General features: G+C 35.9%; 1 protein-coding gene across 5 annotated transcripts in view; it reads right to left on the reverse strand.

The window, feature by feature from the left end:
• The window catches only part of TUT4 (terminal uridylyl transferase 4), a 135,218-nt gene that overhangs the window by 105,206 nt on the left and 12,573 nt on the right, over positions 1–17,439 (reverse strand). For all 5 annotated transcript variants that reach the window (XM_024739266.1, XM_024739265.1, XM_024739264.1 and 2 more), the window contains exon 3: positions 1,062–1,944. In XM_024739266.1, coding sequence (XP_024595034.1) covers positions 1,062–1,851 — 790 coding nt within the window. In that variant the 5' untranslated portion in view covers positions 1,852–1,944. The remainder of the gene's footprint in view (positions 1–1,061; positions 1,945–17,439) is intronic.

Genomic DNA, 17,439 nt, shown 5'->3' on the forward strand with positions numbered 1-17,439 from the left:
AAATAAAAAGAAGCTATTTCTGAACTCTTTGTCAGTATTTCTCAAAGTGTGGTAAATAATGATTTAGAAATAGCTTTTTCTGTTTATACATCAAGAAAAGGTTTTATTCTTGTAGCCATAGAAACATCAGGAAAAAAGACTGCCAAGGAAAATTCATTAATTTAAACAGACATGGATAATATTTATAAACAAGTAACGCTAAGATCAAGATCTCATAAGAAAATGAATTTTACAGTGATAATTCTCAAGTAAATTGCAACAGTGTCCTATTGAATCTGTTTCCAGTTTTGCTCCTGTCAAAGAATTTGTTGAAAAGATAAACATATATATTTGTATATATATATATGAACACAGTGCTACCTTGGTTAAAACTCTTCAGTGGCTTCTCAAAACACTCATAATAAAGTCCAAACTGTTTATCATATCCTAAAAGGCCCTTTACTTTCCAATTCTTGTGTGCCTTTTCAGCTATATCTTTTGCCACATTCCCCCGCAAGTCCCTGTTGCAGTCATACTAAATCTCAGTCACACTTGCAGTCTCACATTTATATCATGCATTTTCTCAATCCAAAGTCTAAATACCTCAATTAGATCATGTACTTTCTCGATTCTAAGTTTTTGGCACTGAACTAAATTACCATCTTACTTATCTGTATCACCCTCACCTAATTAGAAGCTTCCTTGAGGTCTGGGGCTGTGTTTTTTTGGTTTTCCACTGTAAACACATGCGTGACATATAATGGGAACTCAATATATACATGTTTGGTGAATGAATGAGCAATGTATTACCAGGACCACTTAAAAGAAGAGAGAGAGAGAGAGACAGAAAGTGTGTGTGTGTGTGTGTGTGTGTGTGTGTGTACGCATCAACTATAGGAGCCACTAAATTTGTATTTGCACAGGCTTTGTACCTCCCATAATAAATGTTTTCAACCTAAGACCCATATTACTAATGTCCTTTTTGTAGTTAAAGTAGTTAAAATCAAACTAAGGATAATCTAAAGAACGTTAAAAAATCTCTCCAAAAATGTGACTTGTGGAATAATCTAATTTGTACTTACTCAAATCATCCGATATGTCTTCAGTTCCTGAAGCACTATCATCAGAATCACCAGTATTATCTGTACATGTTTGTTGCTTCTGAGATTGTTGTGAGTTTTCCAGAGCAGATTTTTCTCCCTCTGCAACATCAATATTCATTTTGTCCAGAGAAGTAAAGGAGCTTGGAATTTTTTTTCCAATCTGCTGTAATTCTGTCTGTCTCATGTTTTCTTTCAACAGTAAACTGGGTACCTTCTCAGCTTCTGCTGGTAAGCTGGGCACCTTTTCTGATTTCATCTGAGAACCAGGTGCTTTTTCTGCTCTCCTCTGTGAATTAAGTGTCTTTTCTGCTGCTGCTGCCTGTGAGCTGGGTGCCTTTTCTGTTTTCACTGGTGAATTAAGTGACTTTGGTGATTTTTCTGTTTTTGCCTGTAAACTGGGTGCCCTTTCTACTTTTGCCTGTGAAACAGGTAACTTTTCTGCTTTCACCGGTGAATTCGGTGATTTTTTTGCTTTGCAGTGACTTTGATCTCGAAGGACTAACCCCAAATCTTTAGGGCCTGGAACACTGGCAGCATTTACTTTACATGATTTAACTTCTGTTTTTTCTATACAAATATCATTTTGCTTATTTTTTTTACTACTATTCCTATTTGGAGAGTTGGTCCCAATTTCTTTTATGGATTTATCATTTCTAGCTTTCAAAGTTTGATTAGTTATAAATTTAACTGCTTTGCTTTCTTCAGAAAGAGCCCAAGCGTTCTTCTTTGGTTCATGATTTTCATTTTCAGAGGTCTTAGACTCTTCCATTATTTGAAAACCTGCTTCTTTCCAACTGTGATATTGTAAAGTGGCAGATCTCCAGTAGTCTGAATTGCTTCAAATCCAGTTTAGGCAAGCAAACTATTGGATTAAAAAAAAAAAAATCTGTTATTTAAAATGCAAAACCCATTTCTAAAAAATTGGTTAGACATAAAAAAAACTTTTATAATTTATTCTCAAAACTGAATAGCGGGGCTTCCCTGGTGGCCCAGTGGTTAAGAATCTGCCTGACTATGCAGGGAACAAGGGTTAGAGCCCTGGTCCGGGAAGATCCCACATGTCGCAGAGCAACTAAGCCTATGCACCACAACTACCAGGCCTGCATTCTAGAGCCCACGCGCCATAACTACTGAAGCCCGCACACCTAGAGCCCGTGCTCTGCAACAAGAGAAGCCACCGCAATGAGAAGCCCACGCACTGCAACGAAGAGTAGCCCCCACTCACCGCAACTAGAGGAAGCCGCGCAGCAACGAAGACCCAACGCAGCCAAAAATAAATAAAAATAAAGTAAAAAGCTGAAGAGTAAAAAATAAAAATTTTTGAACTCTGAAAACTATATGAGGAGTTAAAATCCACTTAGTAAATAACAGTGAAACGCCCATTAAGGAGGTTCTAATGTAATTCTAGCACTATGACATCAAAACAAGGGAACTTCAGAAGTAAAATGCTGTTTTACATTACTCAATAAGAATTCCAACTAAAAGGGAAATAAAACCTGCAATTGATGTACCACAACTAACATAAAAGGAAATGGAATAAAAATAACACAAGAATTCCAATCTATATGCAACACAGGGAATCAGCTTATAGAAGACTAAGTGGTAAAAATAACAGAAGAACTGCAATCTATATGCAACACAGGGAATCAGTTTATAGAAGACTATGTGGTAAGATCTTTCCCACATGACTTTCCTACTAAATACTACCTATTTATACCACTAACCTACTTCTAACTTGATGCTCTAAACATGGGGAACCAACATCAACAGACTTTCTCCAGCTCTGAAGTACAAAGCAGTTTAAATAAATTCTTCTGAGGTAAGAAAATTTTTAAAAACCAACAGGATCCCAGAGTTTAGAAGTTATAGTAATATTCTGTATGATGATACATGTCATTATACATTTGTCAAAACCCACAGAATAGATATCCCTAAGAGTGAACCCTAAGGTAAACTATGGACTTTGGATGATAATGACGTGTTAATGGTGCATCCACTGTAACAAATGTACCACTCTGGTGCAGGGATGTTGATAGTGAGAGAGGCTATTCCTGTGTGGGGGAAGGGAGTTACATAGGTACTCCGTACTTTCTGCCCAACTTTGCTGTGAAACTAAAACTGCTCTTAAAGAATAATAATGTTTAGAAAAAAGATAATAGAAAGAAAAAAAATCAGAATCCGTTTTGTTCTAAAACATAATAGGAACTATTACACTTTTACCACAGAGCACAAACTATAAACAAACGAAAATAATACATTTTGTTAAGTAATTTCTATACTAGAAATAGCTTGTATACTACATATTATGGAAATCAGGTTATTTCCAAAATACTAGCAGTAATAAACCAAGCTTACAATATTGATTACCTTTAAGGCAATAGTTCTCAAATTTTATCATTCATTAGAATCACCTGGAAGGTCCCATTCCCAGAGTTTCTGATTCAACAGGTCTAGGATTGGGGCCTGAGAATTTGCATTTCTCACAAGTTCCCAGGTGATTCTCATGTGGCTAGACTGGGAAATACACTTGAAAAATCAATGCTCTAAGGAATGTTTCTGAAAGCAGAAGTGAAGGAAAACCAAACTCTTCTGTATAATCTTATACACACGATTATAAGCTCCAAGAGGTAAGAAACCATTTCTCATTTTGCTTACCATTATATCTTCAATGCCTATTACAGTGCCTAGTTCAAAGTAGACGCTCAATAAATTTGTTAAATGGATTAATAAAAACATAAATTATTTTTAATTATTCATACTTTAAAAACAAAATATAATAGATCCAAAAGGTATTTAATTGCTTCATACTTTATATTGTCTACAATGTAACTAGAAAATATCTCGCTTCCCAATCCATCCCCTAGCCTCCTACCACCCAGGGTGGCCTGGGTAAGTATGCCTCTTTCTATGGACTTTGTTCTTACCTTTCTCATAGTACTTAGCACTTAACACATTTCATGTGTTTACCTCCTATTTAGACTACAGGAATTTTTTTCCCAATGTGCTTCCTATAAAACAAATACACTTACACAGTTGAAAAAGTAAATGGCAAGGCAAAACAGCATTCTCCTACCAACTACCAATCTCCTCAGAAGCAACTACTGTCAACTCTTTTAGCTGTTTCTTCTGAGATTTATCTCCATATTTCTAAATTACATGCTTAAGCTGGTACTACCTATTTTGTTTTAGATTTAGATATTATCTACTGACTACCTACAGACAGAATTGTACACACACTTATGTTCCCATCCCACCACCATCCTCCCAGGATGACTATAATATGATATGCCAATATTATTTATGGCTGAGCCAAATATGCCATTGCACAGAGTTTCCTACATATCTATCAAAATTCATTTTCTCCTTTTTCCTAGGCACATAGCTAAACTACATTTCCCAACCTTCTCTGCAGTTAGGTGTGTCCTTAAGATCAAGTTCTTACCTCCTCCATGCTCTCCCCTTCTCACTGGATAAAATTCTCAGTCATCCATCTTCAATCACATAGCCAACAATTAAATTTCAATCCAGACCAGTAGGTCTTAAACTTTTGTGCACAGGAATCAGCTAGTTCCTAAGTGCAGATTCTGATTCAGTAGATTTGGAGTGAGGACTAACATTCTGCATTTAGTCTAACAAGCCCAGGTAAAGTCCACACTGTTAGCCCTTGGCCATACTTTTGACTGGACAAAAATCATCAATGGAACTTGGGACTCCTGAATGACCACACACATTAAACTATTCAGCTGGATCTGGTGACTACTTACCTAGCAACTATTACATGAGACAGAAATAAAACTGTTTCTTAGGTCACTATACTATTAGATCTCTTTATCACAGGAGCCTAGGCTTTTGACTTCAGCAACATATATACTACAGTCACATTTCTCTTTTGGTATACTTTTCAGTTTTACCTGGAAGTGTCTCACTTCTCTTAAGTTTTTTATATATCTGTCAATAATTCATTGACAGAACTGTAAATCTTCTCTCAATGTCTTCAAATACATCAAGCAACCCATGTGTTTGTTTTTATTGTCATTTTTCTCTCCTTGGACATCCCATCTGCCACCTTCTGATCACTACTAGATTTCCACCACACTTGTCACCCTGAGACTTTCCTTTTGCTATCATCCTACCAATTCCCATCTACTCTGTCATGCTGATTGACTCTTCTATTTTCCTCTTCCATAAGTTACTCCCTCTTTTTTGGTGTAGCATATCCTCCAGTAGCTTTCTAAGAAAGAAAACAAGAAAGGCATTGAAGAAAATAATTATGCCCTACTTCTGACATTTCATTTCATGTAGAGAGACAACCATTATCATAACATTCCTGCTTTCTTTCCACTCCATTCATTCCTTTCCTAGGGAGATGGGGTAACTTATTTCATCATTGAGTTTAGAAAAATGATCTGGGCAAAAGTAAGCACCTTCCCCTCTCCTTCCTCTTTGCATCCAGCTGTTCTCAGGAAAGAAAATTCCATTTTCTCACTCATACTCTAACATTACAGTTGCAAGCCCCACACAGGGCCTGTCACTGTTCAGCTCTGCCTATGCCTGAGTGGTTAAATCTGTCTATTTCTGGCAGTGAGTATTAGCAAGCCACTTGAAAATATAAGTCCCATTCTCCAATATGAATCTTATCCATAATAAAGATAATATTCTGGTCTCCATATGCTTCCTTTATCTCTCCCAGTTTGTTCAGAATTCAGGAAGGGAAAGAGAGTGCTATTTATTGGGCTCCCTTAAGCCCCAACAGTAGGTAAGTTTTATAAGACTTTGCATGCCTGAAATGTCTTTATTCTTTCTTCATATTTTGTCTAATTAGGTTTGAAATTCTAAGTTAAAAATCATTCGCTCAAAATCTTACAGGTATTGTTTCAACAATTTCTAGTTTCTAGTGTTACTACTGAGAAAATTATGCCATTCTTATTCTCCATCTCTTTTACTGAACTGTTTTTTTTTCTTTATGGAAACTTTTAGGATATTCTCTTTGCCTCAGTGTTCTGTAATTTACAGGTGATAAGTCCTAGTATCGATATTTCTTTATTCATTTTGCTGTGCACTCAGCTGGCTCTTTTAATTTCTAACTCAAGTCCTTCACTTCTGGAAACTTTTTCCATATTATATCTTCCATAACTTCCTCCCTTTCATCTTCTCCGCTCTTTTTCTAGAGCTCCTATTAATTGAACTTTAGGCCTCTTACACTGATCCTCCAATTATCTTTTTTCTCCATTTCCCATCTCTTTTTTGTCCTTCCTGGGTAACTTACTCAAATTCTTCCAACCCTTCTATGTTTGGAGGGGGGACATGGAGAAAACCTTTCGTATTTTCACTTCTAAGAACTAATTCTCTGATTATTCCTTTTCATAGCACTCTGATCTTCATCTCTTATTTCTGAAAACACTAACAATTGTTCTGGAACTTTTTTCTGCTCCCTGTATTGTCTGGTTCCTGAGTTCCTCATGTGCCTTCCTTCTTCTCTACCATGCATACTAGCATACGCATAATAAGAGTCTCAGAAGGAAAAGATAGAAGGGGAAAGAAAAAATACTTAAAGACAGAATTCCCTAGTGGTCCAGTGGTTAGGACTCGCCGTGCTTTCACTGCCGTGAGCCCAGGTTCAACTCCTGCTTGGGGAACTAAGATCCCACAAGCTGTGCGGCGTGGCCAAAAAAAAAAAAATTGAAGAAATAATAGCCAAAAACTTCCCAAATCTGATAAAGACACAACTACACACATCCAAGAAACTCTATGAACTCCAAGCTGAATAAACTCATAGGAATCCACACCAAGACACATAATTGTTAAATTGTTAAAGGCAGAAGAAATTTTGAAAGCAACAAGAGAGAAGCAACTTCTCATACATGAAGAATCCACAATAAAATTAACAGCTGATTTCCCATCAGAAATCATGGAGGCCAGAAGGCAATGGAATGACATATTTAAAATCCTGGATGAAAAACACTGTCAACCAAATATTCACTAACCATGCAGAAAAACTATCCTTTATTAATGACAAAGAAAGTATGACACTTCCAGATAGACAAAAGCTAAGAAATTTCATTAGCAGACTTGTAGACTAGCACTACAAGAGATGCTAAAGCGAGTTCTTAAGGCTGAAATGAAAAGAAATTCGGCAGTAACTCAAAGCCATAAGAAATAAAGGACACTGGTAAAGGTAACTTAGCACAGATAAACATAAAAGCCAATATTATTGTACTGCTGGTTTGTAACTCTTCTTTTTCTCCTACATGATTTAAAAGGCAAATACATAAGAAGACAATTATAAACCTATGTTAATGGGCACACACTGTATAAAGATGTAATCTGTGACAATAACAATGAGAAAGAACAGAGACATCTAGGATCAGAGCATGTGTATACTATTGAAACGAAACTGGTATTACTCAAACTAGGCTGTTATAAATTTAAGATATTAGTTGCGCTGTTATCTTCAAGGCAACCACTAAGAAAATAATGCTTAAAAATACAAAAAAGGAAAAAAGGGAATTAAAATAGCACACTATAAAAAAGTGAACTGAATACATAAAAAGGCAGTAATAGAGAAATTGAGGAACAAAAAGCACGAGACATACAGAAAAGAAAAAACTAAAGAGCAGGAGTAAATCTTTCCTTATCAATAACTACTTTAAATGTATTGGATTGGCCAAAAAGTTCCTTTGGTTTTTAAGTAAAAATAAAAGACACATTTTTCATTTTCACCAAGAACTTTATAAGCAATGTACGCACCCTTTTGTTCCACTACCTTCTGCCATTTTTCAGGCAACTTCATAATTCCATCTTCCCAAAACTCTATCTTTTTGACCAAAGAACTGTTCCAGGTGCCTTTTACAGTCTTCTAGGGAATTGATATTTTTTTCAATAAGAGAATTTTGTAAAAACTGAAATAAATGGAAATTTGAAGGTGCAATGTCTGGTGAATACGGTGGATGAATCACAACTTCCCAGCCAAGCTGTAACAGTTTCTACCTGGTCATCAAAGAAACATGCACTCTTGCGGTAACCTGATGGAAGATTAGGCATTTTCTGTTGACTAATTCCGGATGCTTTTCATCAAGTGCTGCTTTCAGTTGGTCTAACTACGAGCAGTACTTGTTGGAATTAATCGTTTGGTTTTCTGGAAGGAGCTCATAATAGAGGACTCGCTTCCAATCCCACCATATACACAACATCATCTTCTTTGGTGTGGTTGGTGGTGATTTACTTCGCTTGCCTCACGATCTCTTCTGTTCCACATCATTGTACAGTATCCACTTTTCATCGCCCATCACAAATTGTTTTAAAAACAAAGTTTTCGTTACACTTAAGTAGAAAATCACATGCAGAAATATGGTCAAGAAGGTTTTTCTCACTTAACTTATGTGGAACCCAAACATCAAAGCGATTAACATAACCAAGCTGGTGCAAATGATTTTCAGTGCTTGATTTGGATATTTTGAGTATGTCAGCTATCTCCCGTGTGGTATAATGTTGATTGTTTTCAGTTCATGTCTCAATTTGATCACTATCAACTTCAAATGGTTTACCAGGCCATGGAGCATTGTCCAGTGAGAAATCTCCAGCACAAAACTTTGCAAACCATTTCTGACACATTCGATCAGTCACAGCACCTTCTCCATACACTGCACAAGTCATCTTTTTTTTGCATTTCAGTTGTGTTTTTACCTTTCTTGAAATAATAAAGTATTATATACCAAAAATGTTGCTTTTTTCTTCCACCTTCAACATTAAAATGGCTACACAAAAATTCACCAATTTTGATAAGTTTTTTTAAAGGCACACTAATATGACAGCTGTCACAATACAATCTAACAAAATTGTTTCAAATGAAGTTAAAGACAATGAAGAACCACTAGAGCCATCTTATGGAAAAAAACAAATGAATTTTTTGGCCAATTAAAAAATGAATTAGACTCTCCAAGTAAAGGCAGAGACTGGAAAACTGGATTAAAAAATATATGATCCATCTATCATATTACCTACAAGAGATTCACTTTAGATACAAAGAAGCAAAGAGGTTGAAAATACAGGCTGGAAAAAGATATCAAGAGAGAACTGAGTTGGCTATATAATTGTCAGAAAAAAAATATATTTTAAGTCAAAAACGGTTACAAGAGACAAAGAAGAGCATTATACACTGATAAAAAGTTTAGTCCAACAAGAATATATCACAATTATAAACATACATATACCTAATAACAGAGCCCCAAAAATAGGAAAGAAAAATTAACGAAATTGAAAAGAGAAATAGATAATTCTATAATAATAGCTGGATCCCTATCAAGTTACCCATGACATTTTTCACCGAACTAGAACAAATAATCCTAAAATTCATATGGAACCATAAAAGACCTAGAACTGCCAAAGCAATCCTGAAGAAAAAGAACAAAGCAGGAGGCATAACCATACCAGACTTCAGGCAATACTACAAAGCTACAGTAAACAAAACAGCATGGCATTGGCACAACAACAGACATATGGATCAATGGAACAGAACAGAGAACCCAGAAATAAACCCACACACCTATGGTCAATTAACTGTCAACAAAGGAGGCAAGAATATACAATGAGAAAAGGACAGTCTCTTCAGCAACTGGTGTTGGGAAAGTTGGACAGCCATGTTTAAATCAATGAAGTTAGAACACACCCTCTCACCATACACAAAAATAAACTCAAAATGGTGTAAAGACTTAAACATTAGACATCACACCATAAAACTCCTAAAAGAAAACATAGGTAAAAAATTGTCTGACATAAATTGTACCAATGTTTTCTTAGGTCAGTCTCCCATGGCAATAGAAATAAAAACAAAAATAAACAAATGGGACCTAATCAAATTTACAAGCTTTTGCACAGCAAAGGAAATCATAAACAAAAGACAAACTACAGAATGGGAGAAAATATTTGCAAACCATGAGACTGACAAGAGCTTAATTTCCAAAATATACAAACAACTCATACAACTCAACAACAAAAACAACCCAATCGAAAAATGGGCAGAATATCTAAAGAGACATTTCTCCCAAGAAGACATACAGATGGCCAAGAGGCACATGAAAACATGCTCAATATCACTAATTGTTAGATCAATGCAAATCAAAACTACAGTGAAGTACCACTTCACACCAGTCAAAATGGCCATCATCAAAAAGTCTACAAATAACATATGCTGAGGTGGGTGTGGAGAAAAGGGAACCCTCCTACACTGTTGGTGGGAATATAAGTTGGTGCAGCCACAATGGAGAACACTGTGGAGGTTCCTCAGAGAACTAAAAACAGAGCTACCATAAGATCCAGCAATCCCACTCCGGGGCATATATCTGGACAAAACTATAATTCAAAAAGATACATGAACCCTATGTTCATAGCAGCACTATTCACAATAGCCAAGACATGGAAACAACCTTAATGACCATCAACAGATGAATGGATAAAGAAGATGTGGTACATATATACAATGGAATATTACTCAGCCATAAAAAAGAACATAATGCCATTTGCAGCAATAGGGATGGATCCAGAGATTGTCATACTGAGTGAAGTAAGTCAGACACAGAAAGACATCTATCATATGATATCACTTATATGTGGAATCTAAAAAAAAGGAGTACAAATGAATTTATTTACAAAACAGAAGTAGAGTCACAAATGTAGAAAACAAACTTATGGTTACCAGGACATAAGGGCGGAAGGGATAAGTTGGGAGACTGGGACTGACATATACACACTACTATATATAAAATACATAACTAATAAGAACCGGCTGTATAGCACAGGGAACTCTACTCAATACTCGGTAATGGCCTATATGGGAAAAGAATCTTAAAAAAAAAAAAAAAGAGTGGATATATGTATAACTGATTCACTTTGCTGTACACCTGAAACTAACACAACATTGTAAACCAACTCTACTCCAATAAAAATTTAAAAAAAACAAAAAAAGATGTGGTACATATATACACTGGAATACTACTCAGCCATAAAAAAGAACAAAATAATGCCGTTTGCAGCAACATGGACGCAACTAGAGATTATCATACTAAGTGAAGTAAGTCAGAAAGAGAAAGACAAATACCATATGATACCACTTGTATGTGGAATCTAAAGTATGACACAATGAACCTATCTATGAAGCAGAAACAGACACACAGACATAGAGAACAGACTTGTGGTTGCCAAGGGGGAGGGAGTGGGGAGGGGGGATGGACTGGGGTTTGGGGTTAGTAGATGCAAACTAGTACATACAGAATGAACGGAAAACAAGGTCCTACTGTATAGCACAGAAAACTATATCCAAAATCCTGCGATAAACCACAATGGAAAAGAATATTAAACAGAATGTATACATATATTATATACATTATATATATTATATATATATATCTGAGTCACTTTGCTGTATGGCAGAAATTAACACAACACTGTAAATCAACTATACTTCAATTAAATAAATAAATAAATAAAATAGTTGGAGACTTCAATACCTTTCTTTCAATAACGGTTAGAGCAACCAGACAGAAAACCAATAAGGAAATACAGGAATTGAATAACGTTATACACCAATGAGACCTAACATAAATCCAGAAGACTCAACCCAACCTCAGCAGAATACATATTCCTCTCAAGTACACATGGAACATTCTCAAGGATAGACTATTATGTTAGGCCACAAAACAAGTCTTAACAAATGTAAAAAGACTGAAATCATACAAATTATCTTTTCTTATCACAGTAGACTGAAATTGGAAATCAAATCAATCACAGGAAAAAAACTGGAAAATTCATAAATATGTGAAAATTAAACAATGCACACAAACCAATGGGTCAAAGGAGAAATCACACGGGCAATCGGAAAATACCTTGAGACAAATGAAAACAATGTGGTTTTTTTTGTTTTTTTTGTTTTTTGCGGTACGCGGGCCTCTCGTTGTGGCCTCTCCCGTTGCGCAGCACAGGCTCCAGATGCGCAGGCTCAGCAGCCATGGCTCACAGGCCCAACCGCTCCGCGGGATGTGGGATCTTTCCAGACCAGGTCATGAACCCGTGTCCCCTGCATTGGCAGGCGGACTCTCAACCACTGTGCCACCAGGGAAGCCCAAACAATGTATTTTTTTAAGCAATGTATTATTTTACCACAATTTTTTAAATGGAGATAAAAGGATATTTGATATAATTTTTAAAAATAAGGATTATAAAAGAATACTATGAACAACTGTACATCAACAAATTGGATAACCTAGGTGGAATGGACAAATTCCTACAAACACACAAATTACCAAAACTGAGTCAAGAGCAAATATAAAATATGAATACACCTACAACAAGTAAGTAGACTGAATCAGTAATCAAAAACCCCTCAACAAAAAAAGCTCGGAATCAGAAGGCTATACTGGAGAAGCTTACTCAACATGTAAAGAATTAATACCAATCCTTCTCAAACACTTCCAAAAATTGAAAAGGAGGGAACACTTCCTAACTCATTCTATGAGGCCAGCATTACTCTGACACTCTGAATATATATGCAAAAAATCATCAACAAAGTACTAGCAAACCAAATTCAGCAGCATATTAAAAGGGTTATACACCATGACCACATGAGATTTATCTTCAGAATGTAAGGGTGATTGAACATATGAATTATCAATCAATGTGATAAACCACATTAATAGACTGAAGGAAAAGAAAAATACGTGATCATCTCAACTGATGCAGAAGAAAGCATTTGACAAAATCCAGCACATTTTCATGATATAAACACTCAAACTAGTAACAGAAAGGAACTTCCTCAACGTAATAAAGGCCATCTACAAAAAAAAAAAAAAACACCCAAAATGAAAACAAAACGAAAAACACACAGCTAACATCATACTCATTAGTGAAAGACTTAAAAAAATTTCCCCTAAGACCCACAATAAGACAAAGATGTCTGCTTTTGCCACTTCTATTTAACACAGTACTAGAAGTTCTAGCCAAAGCAATTAGCCAAGTAAAAGAAATAAAAGGCATCCAAACTGGAAAAGAAAAAGTAAAATTATGTTTGCAGATGACATGATCTTAAATGTAACAAAATCCCAAGAATACACACAAAAATACAGAGCTAATAAACAAATTCAACAAGTTGCAGGATACAGAATCAACACACAGATTTCTTTACAGTAGCAATAAACAATCCATAAACGAAATTACAAAAATGATTCCACTTACAATAGAATCAAAAAGAATTAAATACTTTAAGAATAAATTTAGGGGCTTCCCTGGTGGCACAGTGGTTGAGAGTCCACCTGTCGATGCAGGGGACGCAAGTTTGTGCCCCGGTCCAAGAGGATCCCACACGCCGCGGAGCGGCTGGGCCCCGTGAGCCATGGCCGCTGAGCCTGCGCGTCCGGAGCCTGTGCTCCGCAACGGGAGAGGCCACAACAGTGAGAGGTCCACGTACCGCAAAAAAAAAAGTAATAAAGAATGAATTTAACCAAGGAAGCAAAAAAAATTTTACCCTGAAAACATTACACTACAAAACATTACTGAAAGAAATTAAATAAATAAATGCAGTGACATCCCATGTTCAGAGATTCCTTCCAGTCTACTTTCCCTACCTACCTCTTTCTTGCTCTTCCCTTTTCAGACCTTGGTCACTCACTGCCTATGGGTAACTAAGGAATCAGGAAGTATTTTAAGTTCATGTGACCTACAGCCGAAGGGAGCAGAACATTCGAAAACACACCTTTTACAATGTTTATCATTGACCTTAAAAGAATTAAATACTCCACTCCTTGCTTATTGTTATCAACATCAAGAGTCCTCAAAACTATTTAGTCTGCTTTCCCAGTGCTGCCAAAAGTTGGAGACTGGGCAGAATTCATAAACTGCAGCCCACTGTGCACTCACCCATTTGTTTCTTTCACTTAAGTCATTGCCAATGACTTATATTGTTAACAATACTACCCAAAGCGATCTACAGACTCAATGCAATCACTATCAAAATCACAATGGCATTTTTTGCAGAAACAAAAACCCATCCTAAAAGTCATATGGAATTTCAAAGGACTCTAAATAGGCAAAAAAATCTAAAAAAAGGAAAACATTAGTTGGAAGACTAACACTTTATTTCAAAACTTACTACACAAATCTACAATAACCAAAACAGTCTGGTAATGGTATAAGGAAAGACATATATCAATGGAACAGAATACAGAGCCCATAAATAAACCCTTACATACGTGGTCATTCGATCTGACAACAGTGCTAAGAGCACTGAATGGAGGAAAGGACAGTCTTTTCAATAAATGGTGCTGGAAAACTGAACATACCTGTTCAAAAGAATGAAGCTGGACCCTGACCTTACACCAGTTGCAAAAATTAACTCAAAATGGATCAAATAAGACAAGACACTAATTGTAAAAGCAGCAGACAGGAAAAAAACTCAAATGACCATTTGAGCATTTTGAAAAATTATACAAAAACTGTCATAAAACAATAAAATATATTACCATACAGATGTAAACTAGACTGAGGAACTCTCTATTCTGTTATGGAGTGATAGTGAAGATATACTGTTAAGTGAAAAAAAGTAATATACACAGGCATGTGTAGTAGGCTAATTTTTTGTAAGAAAGAAGAGAATATATATACCTATATTTTCAGAAATAAACAATACAAGGATAAAAACAAAAGAACAAAGACCTAAATTTAATATCTATACTAAAACTATACCTTATACTCTACACAAACACACACGTAAATATAACTGCATAAAAACTATAAATCTTCATGACCTCGGATTTGGCAACAGTTTCTTAAATATGACATCAAAAGCACAGATGACAAAAGAAAAAAATAGATAAATTGGTCTTCATCAAAATTTAAAATTGCATCCTTGACATCCATCTTGACAATGATTTTTTTGGATTTGATACCAAAAGCAAAGGCAACCAAAGCAAAAAAACAAAAAACCAAGTGGGAATCCTCATGCAACTGCTGGTGGGAATAAAATGATGCAGTTGATGCAGAAAACAATTTGGAAGTTCCTCAAAAAGTTAAACATGGAATTGCCATATGATCTAGCAATTCTACTCATAGGCATATATCCAAAAGACTGAAAATGGGGACTCAAACAGATATTTGTACACCATGTTCACTGCAGCTTATTCACAACAGCCAAAAGGTAGACGCAATCAAGCATCTATCAACAGATGAATGGATAAACAAAATGTGGGATACACACAATGGAATATTACTTGGCCATTTAAAGGACGAAACTCTGACACATGCTACAACGTGGATGAACCTTGAGGACATCATGCTAAATGAAATTAGTCACTCACAAAACGGCAGATATTGTATGATTCAATTATATAAGACATTGAGAATTGGTAAATTCACAGGGACAGAAAGTAGAACAGAAGTTATCAGGGGCTAGTGGGAGAGGGGAATGGGAAGTCATTGCTTAATAGGTACAGAGTTTCCATTTGGGATGATAAAAAAAGTTTTGGAAATAAATAGTGGCAATGGTTACACAACATTGTGAATGTACTAATGCCACTGAATTGTACACTTAAAAAGGTTAAAATGATAAATTTAATGTGATGTATACTTTACCACAATAAAAAAAGTTTTAACTCAAAATATTTAATCGAAATAATGTGTATTAAGCTTATATAAAATATCACAAACCTCAAATTTTAAATGTCAATCATATTCTAAAATAGCTTAAGGTTTAAAAAAACATAACTTTTTATATGGGTAAATCAACTGACAGAGTTTTTATGATCAAAGGCAAGTAGAACTGTGCCCTCTTCTCTCAAATTCAGTTTTGTAAATAAATGGGATTTCCAAACTAAATTACCTAGATCCTCATCTAAAGCCCAATTAGCTAGGTTTTCTGGATTACTCAAGCCTTTTCCTTCTGTGTTCATCTGGTAAAGCTTTTTTGGCCACTGGTCAAAGTTGTTTAGTTTAAGTCATGCTTCTTTTCACAAGCAATTTGTTGATTAAAACAGCCTGAGGTTGCCAACTGTTTTTTGGACTTTTTTCTAATGAGATATGGAGATCATCTGGATCCCCTAATTATCCAAGCCACACTTTCCTCTTTTTCCTTATAAACAAATAATCAAGAACAAGCTCTATCTATATTAAGAGTTCTGTGATGCAAGATTCACTAGAAAGTTCTTGATTCTTCCAATATCAGGCAGCTTTTTGGTATTTATGTATAACGAAGTAACTAACACTTTTTAAGTGTTACTTGTTTGTTGGGGAGACAAAGTTTGTCCCACAGGTCCAAAAATTGTGATATGTAACTGTGCTGTTCCTACAACGCTTGTGCTACTAACACCACACTCATTTTGAAATTTCATGTACTGTATCCCTTGGAATGGGCCAGGTTATGCTGCAATAACAACCTCTACAACTCAGTGTTTATCACAACATACACTGATTTAACAACTCATGCAAAATCCTCTGTGAATTAAGGTGACTCTCTAAGGCAGTTGTCCTTTATGCATTGGCTCAGCATTCCAAGCTGCTTTAATCTTATGTTACCTCCCATATTAGCAAAACAGAGGGAGAAGGCATAGCACTGCTCACCTTTGCTCACATTTCATTTACCAAAATAAGCCACATGGCTGCACCTAACTTCAAGGCAATAAGGAACACAACCCTCAGAATGCCTCAAAATAAAGGAGCAGTAACAAGGCTTATCACATTAGTACAAGGTGAAATAAGGCAGTCTCTTTGTCTCGAACCATGTTACTATTTCCCTCCAATCTCTTTGTTCAGGGCTAATTTCATGGTCATGTGATCTGTGCAGTTACAGAGGGCTCCATGCTCGGAAAGACGCTGTGCTTGGTTTAAAGCTCTCCTGTCACCAACTTGAAATTCTTAATAATTTTATCTTTGAATCTGTGTTTTGTAGTGAAGTCTAATAGGACAATGGAACATGCACAGGAGCAGGAGATATATGCAAAATGTATACCTTGCCATTCGTTTCCACCTCATCCTCATATAGATTTGGTGATGTCCCGTGAACACAGAATATCGGTGGAGCCATGATGTGTGGGGAGTTCAGCAAGACTCAATGTGAATATTAAGTAAGCATGTTGTCTACAACTAAGTAAGCAAGGGTACTAACAGCCCAAGAAGCCACATTTTGTTTGAACCATAACTTGCTTCAAACACAGAGGAAAGGCAATGGAATTCTAAGAAACATGTATGATCAAAAAGCCTATCATGCCTTTTCTTACTCATGTTACTTCCCTGTATTAACCAACCACTTATGCTGAAAGTGACAACACAGAAGGAAAGGGAAAGATAGAGCAAGCCACAGTTCCTTTTCCTTTCAGTCCTG

Source organism: Neophocaena asiaeorientalis, unplaced genomic scaffold, assembly GCF_003031525.2.
Source record: "Neophocaena asiaeorientalis asiaeorientalis breed wild unplaced genomic scaffold, Neophocaena_asiaeorientalis_V1.1 scaffold138, whole genome shotgun sequence".
Lineage (NCBI taxonomy): Eukaryota > Metazoa > Chordata > Mammalia > Artiodactyla > Phocoenidae > Neophocaena > Neophocaena asiaeorientalis.